The sequence below is a fragment of the Phragmites australis genome, chromosome 16 (genome assembly GCF_958298935.1).
Source record: "Phragmites australis chromosome 16, lpPhrAust1.1, whole genome shotgun sequence".
Classification (NCBI taxonomy): Eukaryota; Viridiplantae; Streptophyta; class Magnoliopsida; order Poales; family Poaceae; genus Phragmites; species Phragmites australis.
In genome coordinates this window covers 15,870,055-15,889,852 of record NC_084936.1, presented here as the reverse complement: position 1 = coordinate 15,889,852, position 19,798 = coordinate 15,870,055, and the positions used below count along the sequence as shown (strand labels likewise).

General features: G+C 39.3%; 2 protein-coding genes across 2 annotated transcripts; both read left to right on the top strand.

The window, feature by feature from the left end:
- Positions 1-1,047: 1,047 nt before the first annotated feature.
- Positions 1,048-11,368, top strand: LOC133895353 (bifunctional aspartokinase/homoserine dehydrogenase 1, chloroplastic). The gene is made up of 19 exons (XM_062335606.1): positions 1,048-1,195; positions 1,530-1,598; positions 1,698-1,762; positions 2,404-2,778; positions 3,020-3,108; positions 3,853-4,156; positions 4,799-4,851; positions 5,148-5,353; positions 5,638-5,725; positions 5,794-5,907; positions 6,547-6,645; positions 6,726-6,920; positions 7,637-7,719; positions 8,045-8,270; positions 9,010-9,155; positions 9,418-9,553; positions 10,198-10,281; positions 10,360-10,452; positions 10,833-11,368. The coding sequence occupies exons 1-19, from the start codon at positions 1,077-1,079 to the stop codon at positions 11,076-11,078; spliced, it is 2,790 nt and encodes a 929-aa protein (XP_062191590.1). The 5' UTR covers positions 1,048-1,076; the 3' UTR covers positions 11,079-11,368.
- Positions 11,369-18,384: 7,016 nt separating this feature from the next.
- LOC133896404 (uncharacterized) lies at positions 18,385-19,798 on the top strand. Its single transcript, XM_062337000.1, has 2 exons — positions 18,385-18,511; positions 18,970-19,798. Exon 2 carries the CDS (start codon positions 19,105-19,107, stop codon positions 19,681-19,683), a length of 579 nt encoding a protein of 192 aa, XP_062192984.1. The 5' UTR covers positions 18,385-18,511; positions 18,970-19,104; the 3' UTR covers positions 19,684-19,798.

The following is a 19,798-nucleotide window of genomic DNA, read 5'->3' as shown; positions in this document are numbered from 1 at the left end:
GTTCAAGGTATGGATGCTCTTTGCCATTAAAATTGCTAGTGTGGACTCTTCTAATCCGCTTGATGTTACTCATGTTCATAAAAGTGCGCACACACAAATATAATGATAGAAGCCTAATTTGACTCCATATTTAAATCTAAACATAATTTTCAATTTGATTTCTAGTAAGGATTGTTATACATGCAAATAAAAATTCGGCTTGAATCAAATTTTAGACAATGCAATTCCCTTTTTAACATGGATTGGAATCACTGGAATCAATTTTAATTCATGGACCCAAACATGACTAAATTTATATGCATTATGTAATGGGTTATTCTTGACTTTATAATGTGTAATAGACAACCATATTTTTTATGGTCTAGTTTAGTTGTTAGCTCGCCACATAGCAAGTCCCCATCCTCTATTTATTTAACATAAATATCTTCCCTCTAGAAACTTGTAAATACTGAATATAAGATAATTGTCGTTCTAACCTTACAATACTGAGAATATTAAAGAGTAGTGCAAAAGTGCGGAAACATAAATATCTTCCCTCTTTGTATGGTAAATATTAAAGAGTAGTGCAAAAGTGCGGAAACAGGAATTTAAATGTAGGTGTAGACACAACCATTTTTCATCCTTGTATTGGCACAATTCAAAGAAAATGTCAAAACATCATACATTTATACCAGTATGTCTTCTGCAAATAAATGTATAAAAATATGTTCACATGTACATTGTATAAAAGAAAGAGATAATGCTTATCTTTTGTTCAAAGAAGTATTATCTCTTTTTTTGATGCACATATGAAAAATACTTATGTACATTTTTTTTGCAAATTATATATGTTTAGCACAACGCAAATTATACATGTTTTTGCATAATCAATGGGTCTATGGACACGTATGTGTAGATAACCTACATCGTGCAGAACTGCCAAATCATACAAGTTATATGGTCCAAAGTGCCAAATTACTTTTTTTTTGGCAGAACAGTCTAATAAAAGTGAAAACGGAAAAGTAGAGGGACCAGAGCAGAAAATGGGTAGGGTTAAGCAGGGTTTTCAGGCCTGCTAGGCTCACAAGTCTCCTCTAATGCCACTATATGCTCGCTTCGTTGCCATGAGTAGCATCGCCGTCACAAGCCCCCACCCGGGCGCCGCCTTCGCCGCCCGCCTTCGCCGCCGCCGCCATCAACCCGCCGCCTCCAACAGGTCGTTCCTCTCCTCCTCGCTCCTACCCGTCCCCTCCCCTCCCTCTGGCGTCTCCACTACGCAGTATCTCACCGGTTTCCTCGAATCTCCACGCTGCCGGAGTCCCCGGTTCAATCCCTCTCCATTTTCGTCTCTCATGTCCTCGGATAAATCCCCCTTGTGGATTTCTGCGTGTTGAGACTGTACAGCTCGCTCGTCTATCGCGCAAGGCGCCAGTTCCCATTTGTCACCTTTTTTTTTTCCCGCTTGAGATGCTGAAGTTGTTAATTTTTTTATTATTCTTTCTCCACCTAGATATTGTTAAAAAATGTGTTTCTGATTGGTAATTGGACAGGGATTGGATTTCTCAGCGTTGTTGGCGATGCGAGAAAACTCAAGACCGCTCCATCGGGAGCTCTCTAAGGTTGGGGTGGTGTTATTTCCAGCTTGATGTTTTGTTTGGTAGCCGTTAGGATTTGCCAAATTTTAATAATGTTCCCTTTTCTACTGTTATTCTTTTCAGGATCAGCCACCTTTCAGGAATGTTGCACAGAGGTGTCTCAAGGAATTTGTTAACGCCAGCTGCTGGTAGTATTACCTCTTGTCTTGCTTGGCCACTGTTTTGACTTGTCCACCTTCAGGAAATGTAGATGTTAGCAATTAGCACTACCATTTGTTGGGCAATCCTTTTAGTTTAAGATTTCTGTGACAAAAGGACCACTTCCCCCTGTATTGAAAGCAAACATGTTAGATACAGTTGGAGAAATAGAAGATAAGCTGGGGTTACAAGCTTTCTAACTATCACATTACAGAAGACTAACCAAACTGAGCAGAGCAACCATCTGGAAACACAAACACGGCATTAAGATATTCTTGCTCAGAGTCACATATCAATAACATATTACAATTCAAGTTGTTCACTTCTTGCAATGCAGTCAAATTCCTTTTAATGAAACCGTCTACCTGCGTCATTATAGATATTATTAGGATGTTACAAGTTTCTTTTGACTAGACTATTACAGGGTTGCCTTCCATTGTTTTTTATATAAACGTGCTAAACTATTTAGTTTTATATAATTGTATTGCATCCCAGGTTTCGATTCATGTACTGTTAGGTTATTGGTGTTGCTAGCCTGTAGCCATTAATTTAACATCTTTTCACAAAACTTTTTTGTGTCTTTGTTTATTCCTGACTTTATATGCATCTATATTATGTTATTTCTTCTCAGCTGTGTCAGTTGAGCAAGCTGAAGCTACTGCTGACCTTCCAAAAGGTGACATGTGGTCGGTGCATAAGTTTGGCGGGACATGCATGGGGACCTCTCAGAGAATTCAGAATGTTGCTGACATAGTCCTTTGTGATCCTTCTGAAAGGAAACTGGTAGTTGTATCCGCAATGTCTAAAGTCACCGACATGATGTACAATCTTGTAAACAAGGCTCAGTCGAGGGATGATTCTTACATTAATGCATTAGATGAAGTTTTTGAAAAGCATATGGCAACAGCAAAGGACTTGCTGGAAGGAGAGGACCTTGCAAGATTCTTGTCCCAGTTACACGCAGACATCAGTAACCTAAAAGCAATGCTTCGTGCCATATATATAGGTTCAAGCTATTACATCAATGTCCTTCAAGTTCCTATTTTCTTTTATGTGATATGCCCTGCTTTACAAATAAAGGTCTCTTTGATCTTCTTTTCACTTATGGATAATTGATGCATAGTACTGTTGTGCTAAATGCAAATTGATTACCTAATTACTACTCTTAGCTTCTGTTAAGGATAACGTTTGATAATAGTGATAGCTTCATTTGCTGAGATATGGTACATTTCTTTCTTTTTTTGCAGCTGGGCATGTAACGGAGTCTTTCTCTGATTTTGTTGTTGGGCATGGAGAGCTATGGTCTGCTCAAATGTTGTCATATGCTATAAAGAAGGTACAAATTGAAACTTTGGAGAAAAATAAGCTGGAGAAACTACATGTCACTAAATTACTATTCTCTCTGTAGAACATTATGCCTATATAACCTCCTTAAACTAGCAGATGTCTCAATAACTGTTACCTGTTGTAACTTCATTTGTACTGTGAAGGACCACCTAAATCACATTCACAGCTGACTTTAGTAGTATGCAACTTTCCTCTTGGGATATTAATGTTTTATACCCTTTTCTGGGCATTATTGTGCATGAAAATTTGAAATATAAAATATTTGTCACAGGCTCATAGAGGCTTATTTAAGCTTATCTAGAACATTATTGTTAAAGAAGTGCTTACTTAGTCCACTTAAATGCTGCGATACGACCAATTAACTAAGCATATGTTCTTAGATTAGGTCCCTCTGAATTTTCAACCAAACTCTGCCTCTGACTCGAACAAAGGCTTATAAATGCATCACCAGAAAGTATGTACTTTCAGGTGCTTTCATCTGTTTGTGATTTTTAGTACTAAATTCATGCAAAGTCACTTACACTATACGCAACTGACAACATTGGATCCTAAAAGTGGAATGTGTTGAGCAATTGCTTCATGGCTATTGCTTTCTTGTTCCATAATTACAAACAACGTGGTAGTAGAACTGTATAAATTTCACACACAAAATATAACTTTGCTTCTACAATGTATTTGATAAGTTTTTGCATCTAAAACAGTGACTTATGCCGAAATATCTTACCATGTGCAGTCTGGAACACCTTGCAGTTGGATGGATACAAGAGAAGTTCTAGTTGTAAACCCTACAGGATCCAACCAGGTAGATCCTGACTATTTGGAATCTGAAAAACGACTTGAAAAATGGTTTGCTCGACGTCCAGCTGAGACAATAATTGCTACTGGGTTCATTGCAAGTACACCTGATAACATCCCGACAACCTTGAAAAGAGATGGAAGTGATTTTTCTGCAGCCATAATTGGTTCCCTTGTTAAGGCTCGTCAGGTGACCATCTGGACTGATGTTGATGGGGTATTTAGTGCAGATCCCAGAAAAGGTAATCCTATCTTGATTGACTTCTTTATTTTTTTAACTTGAAATGATTAGTAATTTTTAGCTTGTCATATCAAATGATACTCCCTCCGATTGCAAATGTTGGTCGTTTTATACTTATGCACAAGGATTAAGAAAGTAGATCCAATGACCTTGTTGCCCCTTATTTATTCTGCATTGGAAAAGATAACTCATTTATTTGTGAGAGTGATAGCATTTATTAAACAAGGGCAAGAAGGGAAAAAAAAGAAAAAAGTGCATAGAAGTTTGAGAATGACTTATATTTAGAGAATAGTTGAGGAGGCTAAAATGACCTACATTTGCAATCAGAGGGAGTAACATATATGATATGCATACATGACATGTTGAACACATGCAAAGGTTTATGCCTCCACTATGAGCTAGTATTCTTGTAGAAAATAAAAAATAAGTGCAGGAACTAAGTTGGGAGTTTAGCACTCGACAAGAGAAACATAGTGTAAAGAATGTTGTTGAGCTTAGCTTTTCACATGCTTAATGCGGCTACCAAATCAGAACGATGCCTTGTTGTATATTAGTAATTAATGGAATAACAAATCTGCAGGCTTCATTGTTATAACAGCGCCATTTTTACTATATATCTGATGATAGCATCTGATTAATGCAGTTAGTGAGGCTGTGATCTTAAGCACATTATCGTATCAGGAGGCATGGGAAATGGTAATTTCTATACTTTCTGGGTTTCTTCCATTGATATCACGGTTTTGCAATTATATGATTGATAATTTAAGGAGCCAATATACATGAGAGAAGTGTCTAGTGTAAGCTAGGTTTTTTCCTCACTTAACAATGCTTCATCAGCTTAAAGGCTGCCATGGAGCTTGGTTTTCTGTTTGCTCACTGCTCAGGCTTTCATGAGAGGCTTTTGTGCACAAATAACTATTATGTACGGTGCTACAGTATCCTTTTCAGTATCTTGTAAATTGCCCTGACTAATTTTTTTCTTTTGTGTGCAGTCGTATTTTGGGGCAAATGTCTTGCATCCACGTACCATTATACCTGTGATGAAATACAATATCCCCATTGTTATAAGGAATATATTCAATATTTCTGCCCCTGGAACCATGATCTGCCAGCAGCCTGCGAATGAAAATTGTGATCTGGAGGCTTGTGTCAAAGCATTTGCAACTATAGATAAATTGGCTCTTGTTAATGTTGAAGGGTAAGTCTGTGATAAATGTAGACCATAACTCTTTCAGTATGCTGTCTGTGATGATCTTTACTAACTTCCAGAAGAACTTTTTGTGCCCTTTTCTACTCACAAAAATACAATTAACTATCTAATATCATCTCAACGTGAATTTCAACTTATCATGCTGTTATGTGCAGACCTCGCAAGGTTAGCATAGGATAACAGAAGGATCACGTAGCACATCCAGTTGCTCGAAATGTTTATAATTTTTAGTTACTTATATTTCCTGAACACTACTTTAATCCTTTGTTCAGGACGGGAATGGCTGGTGTCCCAGGCACGGCAAGTGCCATATTTGGTGCTGTGAAGGATGTTGGAGCAAATGTTATCATGATATCTCAGGTATATGTTGTGTTGTCATCTTTATCTTCCTACTATGAAGCTTCTTCCTGACTGCAACATATCTTCAGGCTAGCAGTGAACACTCTGTATGCTTTGCTGTTCCTGAAAAGGAAGTTGCATCAGTATCTGCAGCCTTGCATGTTAGGTTCCGTGAAGCATTGGCAGCAGGGAGGCTATCTAAGGTATATTCATTAATCTTGATGATTGTTTCTCTGTGTTGTTGCACTAAGGTATATTTGTATCTTGTTGGTTATTTTGTTGCGGATCTTTAGAATAATATTTACCTTGAGAAAAATTAGAGATCCTTTAGATCAACATGCATGAACTGCACTAGCCTAAATAAATTCTGCTTAAATTCCAAATTTTAGTATGTTGGTGCCATTTCTAATGTTTAAAATGTCAATCGTGGATCATAAATCATGTGAAAAAGGTGTCTTAATAGATAGCCTGACTGTCGGGAAAGCATGCAAATTCATATTTGTAGTAGTTTACTGGTTATATTTGTTAGAGATAGATTAGTCTGATGGTGTCAGCTGTATTGAGAGTCTTCATGGAAACTTCTATACTATAAAGAATTGAGGCCATGCTAGAAGTAACATTTTTGATAAACAGGAAAGCTATACACTGCAAAAGACCCGCAGAAGGTTCTAATATGGTCATAATGAACATAACTGTGCTAATAGAGTCCAGGCTGACCATAGTTTACTAGACAGTAGTTCCGTGCTTGTTTTTTCCTTTTGGTTCATGCTGTAGTTATTTAGTGTGGTATAGCGTCTCCAGATGCGAATTCAATCTTGATTTGCTTAGTTTCTATTTCACAGGTTGAAGTCATTCATAATTGTAGCATCCTTGCTGCTGTTGGATTGAGGATGGCAAGTACACCTGGAGTCAGTGCGACCCTTTTTGATGCCCTTGCTAAGGTATTCTACATTCTAAATTTGGTACCTGAGGTATTTTTAATGGGATCAGGTGTTAATACACCCTAGAATAATGGATCCAGGCAAATATTAATGTAAGAGCCATAGCTCAAGGTTGCAGTGAGTACAACATTACTGTTGTATTGAAGCAAGAAGACTGTGTACGGGCTCTGAGAGCTGCCCACTCAAGGTTCTTCCTCTCCAAAACCACATTGGCTGTTGGAATTATAGGTCCTGGGTTGATTGGTCGCACACTGCTTAACCAGCTGAAGGATCAGGTATATAAAATCAAATATAGCCTTGTGTTTCCATATTGCATGAAAAAAGTGCATTGTTAAAGAATGTAAAAATTTGGCATTTGTAGCACTATTATCTTGACATTTATGTCACTGTTTAGGTTTATGTCAATAATTATCTGGTGTTATGTTGTATGCTCCATGTTTTTGAATGTTTAAACTTTAGAATTTGGGAGAAGCTAGTCATCATGTACCTACTATTGAAAAACTAGTCACTATTAAAAGCACCATTCACCTCCTCCATGTCTTCCTTGTGTCCACTCATACTGCTCGTCTCCACTATGCACCATTGCCCCTGCTGTGGGCCATCATTGTCTTAGTGGTGTCACTGAACGGTCACTTCCATTGCAAGATCTGGGGTTGGGGAATGGTATGGCATGAAGACACTCTGCATACTACACGATGAGCAATAGTGCCTGATTTCTGTCGCACTCATCATGCGGTGTAACTTCTAGTTATAGTTCCATATTTTTGCTGTCAGAGGTGACGCCACTTACAACTGCTGTGTTTCCACCTAGTTTAATTTACTTACACGGTGTACAATGTTTCTTAAACTTCATTTTCAGTTTTTCACTAGTATACTAGATTTGCAGTGAATCATTAAAAAGGTTTCGTTAGGTCAATTTCTTTATCTTTCGTGCAAAAGCAGTATATCATGTGCCGTTTCCTCATTACACTTTGTCTAAACTATTCTGCAGGCTGCTGTTCTCAAGGAAAATATGAATATTGAATTGCGTGTCATGGGAATAACTGGTTCAAGGACAATGCTTTTGAGTGATATGTAAGTATATTAAGTGCTGTTTTCCTTTTCTTGTCATTTTACATTTGCAGCTCTACTTTTATCTGAACTGAATAGATTTATTAAGTTGGTGATTATTCTTGTCTTATGAGAATTCATCTATAAAGATCTACTGAGAGGGGCAGTATATGCATGAACTTTTCTGTTAAATTGTACAGTTGCCAAATTTTTATTGATGACAATAGCATACGCACTTGCTATGTTTGGTTGCCTTGGCTTGCCAAACAATCCCGTTCAACGCTGTTTGTTTTGTTAATGATTCTGATGTATGATATTTTCTCGATTCTTATGTATGTTCTTTCTGTAGAGGAATAGATTTGACCCAGTGGAAAGAGAAGCTACAAATTGAAGCAGAACCAGCCAATCTTGACAAGTTTGTTCATCACATATCTGAGAATCACTTCTTCCCTAACAGAGTTTTGGTGGATTGTACAGCAGACACAAGTGTTGCATCTCACTATTATGATTGGCTAAAGAAAGGAATCCATGTCATCACTCCAAACAAGAAAGCAAATTCAGGGCCACTTGACAGGGTAATTATTTTGTTGGCTATATACATATCTTTTTTTTTTTAAATGAAAATGTGCCCCTCTGTTCTGTATTTGGTTGATAGTCGTTTGGTTTGGCCATTAAATGATTACAGGCTATCAGAACATTAAACAGATTACCAATTAGACTGGCATCACCAGTAGCGGTGCTAGATGGAAACATAAGTGAGGGCCAACCAATGGCCAGTTAACAATTAGAATCATAGACATATTGATTACAACTGTTAGTGAAGCAAGTTCTGAAGGGTTCATTGTAGAAAGTAGCACTTTTAAAAAAAAAAAAAAAAGTAACACTGACTAAGCTATGATCTTGTGCAAAGTTAACCTTTATTTTTGGTACCGATTTCCTAGTTGCAGAACCGTATATCTGAAATAAAACTCACTCAACTGGTGGCAAGACTTTCAATGTATAGAGAGAACTATTGCCACTAGTTCACTGGATTGCTCAAATTGATAGGAGTTTCCAAATACATTAGAATAAATATACGAAAAAGGCAAAAACTGTAATTTAGCCTCTAGGAAACATGATACTGTGTAATGAATGTGAAAAAGCACTTAGTTACCCACCTTTGGCCTCCATGACGCACCCGCCACTAAGCACCACTTAACATGAATTTGGTAAGAATTCATACACAATGTTAGTACAGTTGAAACTACTATGTTTGCTACATTCTATGCTGTTGGTTTCTTTATTGACTAACAATTGTATTTCCCGGTCATGCAGTATCTGAAACTTAGAACTCTTCAACGTGCATCATATACTCATTACTTCTATGAAGCCACTGTTGGTGCCGGCCTCCCTATCATTAGCACTCTGCGGGGTCTCCTAGAGACAGGTGACAAGATATTGCGTATTGAAGGGATTTTCAGGTCAGTGTGGGCTTCAGATGAAATGGTGGCATACTCTTTCGATATTTTATATGATATAACAGATCCTTAGTGAAGTATGAACACAGGGAAATAATTTGATCACACAGGTTTTTTTAATGGATTCACAGTGATTTTTCCTGATAACATATTTTGTTTACTGTTTGTTCAGTTGCTGTTGAATCTGTACAGGCTGCACGTACCATACATTTCAGTTCAGTTCTTCAGTATGTTATTGCCATTAACATGTTCAACTAAATTGCAGTGGAACGTTGAGTTATATTTTTAACAACTTTGAAGGAGCAAGGACCTTCAGTGATGTTGTCGCTGAAGCAAAATCAGCTGGATACACTGAGCCCGATCCAAGAGATGATCTATCTGGTACTGATGTTGCCAGAAAGGTATTGATTATTTTCTTTCTAAGTTTGTAGACCGTAAAATTTGCACTTGTTATGTTGGATACCCAACAATGTGCTTAATCTGGCTCCTTACGGTTTCGAGTCTCATTTTTATTAGAATAATATTATACTTTAGAAGTTTTGGGATGGAAGAAAGGGGTGAACTACCTTTTTCTGATTTAGACTTTGTTCTGATATACAGACAACCTAAACCCTCATCTAGGCTCCACATTTCTCCACCAGGATCCTGTTTTTATCTTCATATGTTTTCCTATACTCCAATTCCTATAATCGGGGAATTTAATCATATCATGCTTTTCACTAGCCCAAAATAAATCTCCCACTTGAGCTTTTATGTTCATCTTTTAGGGAAGCGATTGCATTATCATTACCTCTTGAAGCTAATGATGTATCACTCTAGATAATACCACATGGTTTTTTTAGGTTTTCCAAAACATTTTTTATATGTCTACAATCTACAATGTGCTTCTCAATTGTACCTCCTTTCTCTTGTATCCTTTTCAAGTTGTTGATCATTAATTTTTTTAAACGATCAATGCTAATAAATAACTTGTGTTGAGAATGAGGTTCATTGTTTCTTTATTCAACTTCTTATTATTTATTGCAATTACTCATACTGTGGGCAGGTCATAATTCTTGCGAGGGAATCTGGTTTGAGGCTTGAGCTTTCTGATATTCCTGTAAGGAGTCTTGTGCCGGAGGCACTGAGAGTAAGTTTTGGCCCTTCTTGACAAGTAACATCTATGTTTTGTTATTAATACTTTTTCTAATTGGAATTTTTAATGCAGTCATGTACATCAGCCGATGAATACATGCAAAAGCTACCGTCCTTTGACCAGGACTGGGCAAGAGAGCGGAAAGATGCTGACGAAGCTGCAGAAGTGAGTTGTCTCTCTCATTTCTTTTATGAAAAGGTCAAGAGTAGGAACTAGGAAAAAACTTGTCCATCTTGGATACTTGGTTTCCACTTGCATAGCGCTACACCTTAAACCACTCAGGGTGGCTGCTCGTTAGTGATTGACAGAAGGTTAGGGTGACCTTAAACCAAGAGTACAGAAGGTTGGTGTAGGATTTTTTTTGGTTGAAAGTATTTGCAATTTGAGCAGCCAAAATAAAGGATTAACGTTGACATATGATCACTCAGTGCAAATCTTTCAGCAAATATCGGACTGATCTTTGTCACTTACTCTGGTACATGTTATTACAATCTCCAGATATGTTACCAAATTCTAATAAGTTACCGAACCATTTATGCATTAAGGTTTTGCGGTATGTTGGAGTCGTGGATGTGCTCAACAAGAAGGGGCAGGTAGAGTTGCGGCGATACAAGAGGGACCACCCATTTGCGCAGCTATCTGGTTCCGACAACATCATAGCCTTCACCACATCGAGATACAAGGAGCAACCGCTGATTGTGCGAGGCCCGGGAGCTGGTGCAGAAGTGACCGCTGGAGGTGTCTTCAGCGACATACTACGGCTGGCTTCTTACCTTGGCGCTCCCTCGTAGGTTTTGAAGGTTGATGGATGACTAGTCATGCGAGTTGGCTTAGCATTCCTGCTCCCCTGATTTTTGAGTGTTTGGAATAACAGCATGGAAATAAGTGTATGTTCCTAGAGCACTAGGTAGGGGTTGGGTTTGTTAGCAGCTCGTATTGGGGGAATAAAGAAACAATCCAACTTTCTTGCTTATTGCAACAATGTTTCCTCCTGCCTCCAGGTTTGTTTCGATGATGACAATAACAAATTTAATGAGACGAAACGACAATTAAATGAAAGATTAGCTTGATCAGGAATGCATTCATGATGTTGTCACTGTATTGGTGTCACCATAAACATAGATCTCAGGTAAACTTGATTAGACTAACTTGAATAATTAGAGCATTTTTGGTTGTTGAGTAGTGATTATGCCTAGTTACAGTCCATTTGAACAAACTTGTAAGGCCAATTGTGTCGCTGCGCAGAGATGGCATACTGAGCTGCAGGAACTCTGTAATTTGAGCGACATCCCTGAACCAATACCTATGCTGAACCCAAATGCTAGGCCTGATAGTAATTGGAGTGACATCCGCCGCGCTTTTATCACAGACCTGGAGCACAAGAATAGTGATCATACTAGAATGGAAGCAAGATCCCTGAAGCAATACCAACAATGAAACCAAATGCTAGACCTATGCTGAGTCCAGTTGGAGAGACGAGAGGCACTTGCCCATCAGCAAAATCTTCTCCTCCGCTGTCAACCCGACTGCAGGGAGGCAAGTACACGCCGGAGGGGCCCGAGTTGTTTTCATAGCGGAGATTACGAGCCCCGCCTGCTCAGCTAACTGCATTGGTATTGCGCCAGTGAAGTAGTTGCTATTTAGCTCAAGCCAGATGAGGTGGTTGCAGCTGCCGAGTTCTTCTGGGATTGGGCCAGGGAGTGGATTCATGTAAAGCTGCAATATGGCAAGCTTGTCTCCGATGATTCTAACTCAGGACCTCATGCCAATGACCCAACCTTACCAACTGAGCTAGCTTGTGTTTCATACCAAGGTTTTATGATATATTATTCCTAACCTGTTACTTACATTCGCTTAGCGTCAAAATTTAAAGACAAGAACAAGTTTAAATAATACATTCACTTCAAAATTTAAATGAAGCACCTAGGTGCACAAAGAGAAGAGAAATTAAACACAACAATACTTTAAAGTACATATGAGGCATGTAGGTGCATATTTACATAGTAAGTGCAATTAAACACAAGAGAAGTTAAATTAAGAACTGATCTTTTCGTTATATACAAAAGAAGATTAGTACATGATAATTACATTTTATCATATCACAACTACACTATCATAGCTACATATCCTAGCCTTCTTTGTCAACGTCGATGGTGCATCAGCTACTTGATCTTTTCATGAATTTACATAAGAAAGATCAGTTACTACAAAAGATTTGGATTACACAAAATTCTCCATCCAGTTCACAAAAGGTTGCTAAATTTGGATTAGCATGCACACCTACTAATCCTACTCTAGCCTACATCTCTTCGCCGGTCTACCACCAAGGGCGACAGTGTGGTTGACGACGAAGGTTCCAGAGTCATCGCCCTTGCCCTCACTGCCGTCATCACCATCTGCCTCATTGTCCTCCTCCTCCTCGGCCTCGGTATCACCCTCAGCTTTGCTGTCATCCTCCTCCTCGGCCTCGCCATTGTCACCCTCGCCCTTGCCGTTGTCGACCTCCCCCTCGCCAGCATCACCCTAGCACTCAGCCGCACACTTAGTGCCGGCATCGCCCTCAACACCAAAATCGTTGTCACTGCTAGCCTCCTCCTTCGGCTCCGAGTTGCTACCGACCTCCTCTTCCATGGCGAGGTTGCCCTCCTCCTCCTATTCACCATCTTCTTCTTCCTCTTCGTCCTATTCGCTGGAGTCTGTATCCTCCTCCTTCGAGCTCGGTGGTGGTGGAGATCCCTCCCACCAAAGGTCCCTTGAGGTGGTCATTGCCGACCTCCTCCTCATCGATGGAGATGCCGCCTCCTCCTCCACCAATGACTCCTTCGAGGGACAACTAATTGGCGACCACAATGGACCCACGTGTAGAGGAGAGAGCAGAGAGGGCACCAGTGGTGATGGAGGAGTGGCCATAGGAGTGATGGCGAAGTTCACAGAGGCCAGATTTAGAGGAGAGAGGAGGAATGCAGGTGGATTTGGGGCTTTTTAGGGAGGAGAGAGGTCGGAGCTGGCTAGCTGGTGGGGACTAGAGTCGGCGCAGGAGACAAAAAACATGTACTTCCAACAAGTGGTTGGGGGAACTATTTGTGATAAGTATCGCCCCTTGGTATCCCCCACGCTTCCAGAATATTCCACACTATTTTGATTTGGAACTGTCCCTGATATTTTCCCAGACGGTTTCACACTGAACAATTAGAGATACTTGATTATCTTTGACGGCTCTAGCCATATGGCTTGTCTGAGATGGCTTGCAACTGGGACCATGTGAGACAAGTCATACGGCTAGAGCTATCAGAGATAATCAAGTATCTCTCATAGTTCCAGTGTGAAACTATTACTAAAAATATCAGGGATGGTTCCAAATTAGAACCGTGTGGAATATTTTGGAAGCGTGGGGATACCAAGGGGCGAAACTTATCATGCACGGTTCCCCGACCACCTGTTATCTCACATGGTTCTAGAGACACCGTGGGAGACAAGATGTCTCATAGGATTGTTTGCGTGGTTTTTTTTAGATAAGAGAATTATATTTTATCTAGATAATGAAAAGATCCCGGCCTCTGCCCCCACAGGGACATATAATCGTAGCTTATTGCAAATATTCAGCACAACAATGCAAACAGCACACAAACCATGATGTGGATCAAACAAAGTTAACAAAAGACCAACGTAGTTCGAATCAAACAAATGATTAGAAGCAAATCCTATTGCTAAATCTCCATCTATGGTTGGCAAAATTCTACATAATTGTCACTTTCAAAGTACAGCATGCATTACGCATCTCTTCTTTGTCCGCCTCACACCTCTGTAGTAGTGCCCAAAACCTGAGCCAGTATGTTCCTTTGTAGAGTACCTGCATATAAGATTTCAGCGGCGTTTTGTCAAAAACCATATCATTTATACTAATCCATAATGCCCAGCAAAGAGCAGTTGCTCCCACCAACAAATGCCCCTTTAGTTTTTTCCCCACCCCGGTAAGCCAATCACCAAACATATTATCTATGCTCCTGGGTGGTTCTAAATTAAAGTAAACATGAAACGTTCTCCAAAGAAACTTAGCAAACTAATAATAAAAAAAGAAATATTGGATAGTTTCATTACTGCTACAAAAACATCATTTCACACTACCATTCCAGTTTCTTCTTACTAAGTTACCTTTGGTTAGGATAACCCCTTTCTTTAGGTACCACATGAATATTTTGATCTTAAGTGGCAGCTTCAATTTCCAAAGTACCCTATTCGCATTTATATTTCCATTGTTTATTAGCATTTGATACATAGATTGAATCAAAAATTGCCCGTTCTGGTGTAGATTCCATCTAAATATATCATGACTATCATTGAGTTCCACATTTGCCACTCTTGCTACTAAATGATGCCATTTCAATAGCTTATTCTCTTCTAATGCTTTATGAAAAGAGACATTCAAAGGAACATTGCTCATAACTGTAGCCACAGATGCATTTTTCTGGTATACAATATTGTAAAGCGATGTGTATTGCTCCCTAAAAGTTCAGTTGCCAAACCACTTATCTTCCCAAAAACGAATTTGATTACCATTATTAGTTATAAAGTTACCCAAACTTAGAAATTGGTCTTTAACCTTCATAAGGCCAGACCAAAATTGTGAGTCTCCTGGTTTATACTCAACTTGAGAAATGGTTTGATTCTTTAAATACTTGTTTTTTTTAGTAAATCCTACCACACTCCCTCCTCATTAATCAGCTTAAACAACCATTTACTTAGCAAACATCTATTATATAAATCTATACTCTGAATCCCTAGCCCTCCTTGGTCTTTTGGTTGACATAAAATACTCCACCGAATTGATGAGGACCATTCTACCACCAACAGATATATGCTTGCCCTTCTAGCTATTTAACTTCTTTTCAAACATTTCCTCTACTATTTTCCCATCTTTATTACTTAGCTTCTTGTGATGCATAGGGATGCCTAAGTACCTAAAGGGATACTTTCCCATTCCACACCCAAATAAAAGAGAGTATTGTTGGTCATATTCCTTAGCCTATCCATAACAAAATAACTCACTCTTATAAAAATTAATTTTGAGCCTAGACAATTGCTCAAAATCACATAACAAAAGCTTCATGTTTTTTGCCTGTTCAATATCGTGGTCCATAAAAATGATTGTGTCATCTGCGTATTGTAATATGGATAAACCCCCATCCACAAGATGCAGTACAACCCCCTTAGTCTATCCATTATCTTTCGATCGTGTTATGAATATTGCTAACATGTCCACTATTATGTTAAATAAAATATGTGACAATGGATCTTCTTGCATCAATCCTTTCTTCGTTTGAAAATTGGGACCTACTTAATCATTGATCTTTATTCCCACACTCCCTCTTTGGATGATGGTGTCAATCCAATTGCACCACTTGAGTGAGAAACCATTCATCCTTATGGTTTGTTGAATAAAAGGCCATTTGATCTTGTCATAAGTTTCTTTTAAAATCAAGTTTCAGTATTACTCCATTTTGTTTCTTCTTATGCATTTCATGTATTGTTTTGTGAAATATTACTACCTCTTCCATAATATTTCTTCCTAGCATGAAAGTTGTTTGTGTTGACGTATTACTTGTTGAGCCACTTCAGAAATTCTGTTCATGACTACTTTAGTAAATACTTTAAAGCTCACATTTAATAAGCATATATGTCTATACTGTTGGATTTTTGTGGCTTCCTTGCTTTTGGGTAGTAAAATGATTTCCCAAAATTTAGGCTATGTAGGGTAATGTAGTATTATGGAAATCATGAAATAAGGCCATCAAATCATCTTTAATTATCTCCCAAAAAACTTGATAAAATTTGGCTGGTAAACCATTCGGCCCTGGTGCCTTATTATGTTCCATCTAGAATATCGCTTCTCGTACTTCCTTTTCTAAGAAAATCTCTATTAGCATTTCATTTTTCAGATCAGTGACATGTGGGATATCATCCCTTGGAGTCTCATCCATTTTAAAATGGTTACTCTCCATGGGGCCAAAAAGACCCTTATAATATGAGGTTATATATTTTTTTTAGATTTTCCTTCCCACGTAAGGTTCCCTCATCCTGTTGTAACTGAAAAATTGTCATCTTACGGTATTTACCATTTGCAACTAGTAAAAAATATTTAGTATTTGAATCTCCTTTGAGTAATTCCATCACTTTTGATCTTTGGAACCATTTAACTTCCTCTTCCCTAAGTAATTGGGTTAACCTTGCATTTAGGCAGTGCTTTAAGTTGGATTCGTTTGGTGATAAAATTGTTCACTCCGCTTTTCTGTCTAATTCTCCCAACTTACTCAAAAGCTCCTCCTTTTTCTTATATGCTCCATTACTATTTTTAGCCCAACCTCTTAGGAATTGTCGCAATCTACGTAATTTTGCTTGCCATTTCTCTATTAGGGATCTTTCATGTGTTTCACTCCTCCATACATCCGCTACTAACTAAAAAAAGTCCTCTAGCAATAACCAGCTTAGTTCAAACTTGAACAGAGGTAGGTTTGTAAACTGAGTTTCTTCCCCTGTATTAAGTAGTAAAGGTGTATGATATGATATTTCTCTATTTAGAGCTTAAGCAGATGAGAGTGGAAATTTCAACTCCCATTCAATGCTTATTAGAATCCTATCAACTTTCTGGTATGTTAGGTTTTCCAAATTGTTTGTCCACGTGTATTGTCTGTCTGTCATCTCCAATTCTCTAAGATTTAGACCATTGATAATTAAATTAAATAAGAAACGCCACATGTCATCATAATTATTATTATTCTTTTTATGTGGTCCTCTTATTATATTAAAGTCACCACCTCTTAAGATAGATACGGTTTCATTACTTATACATGTGGACTAATTCTGATAGGAAATAATCTTTAAATTCTGGTTATGCTGGTCGTGTCTGGATGTTGTTGACTGGCAGCCGCAGCACACGGACGGTGGATATGTTACTGATGACAGTAACTACAAAGTTTCGAGACAGCTGGTTGTCGCCGAGGTCGAGCAACTCAAGTGATGTGCATTTTGCAAATCTCCGTGGCATTCTTCCGGTCAGCTGGTTGCTTGACAAGTCCAGTTCAATCAATGTGTTACATAACTGGCTTATATTAACTGGCACGAACGCCATGGGCAGTGTCCCGTTCAAGGCGTCTGACGACAAGTCCACATGCGCCAGCGCGCATGGTGCCACGGGCCTTAACATTGTTGCTGAGGCTCTGGAGCTCGGACAGCTCGACGAGGCCTTCGTTCCAGGCTGGGGCGACCGGCGAGCGACAAGAGACGCCGGCCGTGTGGGTCGACAGCCACGGACGCAGGCACACTTCAAGGCAAGCAGCGCCGCGGCCTCACCCTCGGTATAAATATGCCTTGAATCAGCATAGGAGCAAACGGCCATATATGAAATACTGCGATGCAGTTTTATCAGTGTGACTGTATCTAAGGTAGAGATGGAGCACTGCTCTTACAAATATTTCTAAGACTGTTCGGCGACACCCTCCTACGTCTTATAACCGAGAGATCAAGAGATTAAACACCTAAGATCCATACAATAAGGTCACTGATAAGTACCTTTTTTTTGCGAGTACACTAACAAGTACGTGGTACAACTTTTCTTGCAAAAAAGAAAAAGAAAAAACTGTCAGGCTAGATGTCAAATTGTGCCCGTTAGCCCCTGGATGTCTATGGCTACCGTACATTGCTACTATCCACTGATCGGCCTCTAACATATTCGCTTCTCCAGCTCAACTGCTCTTGGACCGTTGGTTGATTCTTGTACCAAAACCTACCCTTCACGTGTAATTTTTTTTACCCCTTTCAAAAACGTATTTAACAAATGGACCCCTAGAAAACGTTCTCTGAACCCTTCGCACGTTACTATGACTTTAGCGTAGTAGGTCCATTTTTAATCGCCTGTTGATTTGGCGCCGTGTATTTGGCACGTAGTATGTTCCTTGTTGGGCTGGCTGACGTGGCAAAGCTCAGGGCCAGATACTTTAGCATTGTAGTTAAGTGGCACATTGCCGTAGGTTTTGGCGCGGTGGCCTGGCACTTAGCTGTGGGCCCACTTCCTCCCTTGGTCTCATCCCTGTCACTTTCTCCCCACCCAAGCACAAGCACAGCCCGCAAGAACAAAGCCGCCTCTCTCTTCCCTATCCTCTCCTCAAAATCCATCAAATCTGCATGGATTGATCATGCTCGTTTTTTGTGGTGGAATCGGATCTGCAAGGTAATCTCATTCTGTTCTCTCAATCTTGGCCAATAGAAATGCTTGTTGTGTTGTGATTTGGAGGGTGCCCTAAAAGCTAGGGTTTGTTGCAATGTAATTCAGCTTTTGCCAAATTTATGGTTCTATTTAGTTGATCAGTACTCTATGTATTCAATGTTTGTGGAAGTAGCCCGGACAAGTTTCGATTTGTTGGAGTTCAAGTATGGCATGGTTGAACGCATATAGGTCATGGTGATATACAAGTATTTTTTTAAATATGTTTGTAGACTTGTGATTGGTAATGAATTACTGGTAATATTATTATCGTATTTAAATAATATAACTTGTGGGATTATATTTATGTGGGCATAAATTAATTTCGAAAATCTTAGTATATACATGACATTCCATCTGTGCATATGGTCGTATGTTTAATGTAGCTGAATAGATGGTGCTTATGTGATGTTGCATGAATATAGATGGCTATATTTGTGAGGTTGAACCATGGAGGTAGAGTAATGAGAATCGATAATTATAGTGTGCAATTTGTTGGCATGCGAGAGGAGGTGTTGCTTCTTGGTGAAACTCCATCTTTGTCTATTTTGGATGTCTGAATGAAAGAGCGGTTGAGATGGACGGAACAAGGGGTTGATGTTTCCTTTGAGGGGAGGATCGACGTTGGTTCGTCGAATGGACCTCGCATCAAGATGAAGCCCCCAATAGGCTACGATAGTGAATGGAAAGCTTATGTAAAAATTGTGATGGACTCAAAAGTAAGAGTTATGGACTTGATTGTGCGGAAGTTGGTGAGGGATCCCGCCCTGACGGCTATGCTTTCCAATCTTAACATCTCTTCATTACGTGATGGGCTTGAAGAGGTTGCTCCTTCACAACAATGTGAAGTGGAAGTAACCCTAACATCGCAAGAAAGTATTTTTGACTGCCACAGAACTGTTGCTGATGTTGATAAAGTTCCACAGGTGGTTCCAGATGTTGCAGAAGTTTCAGATGCACCAATTGCTGATGATGTTGCTCATATGCTTCCTAATGATTTAGTTGGAGTTAGCATCGCAACTGACCAAGTGGATGTAGATGTTTTGGTGACAACTAGACATACGAGGATGAGAGAGCTGTACACTTGGATGACAACCGACCGGTGGTGCAATTGTCCTCTAGGGAGATTGAAGCCTTGAGGATGTTGGTCACATATCGTGATCCCCTTGTGCTTCTTTAGGGATCTTAGCCAAACGCATAATGCAGTGGTGGATGCGGAGCATGAAGGCAATGGTGCCCCTTCAATTGATTCAA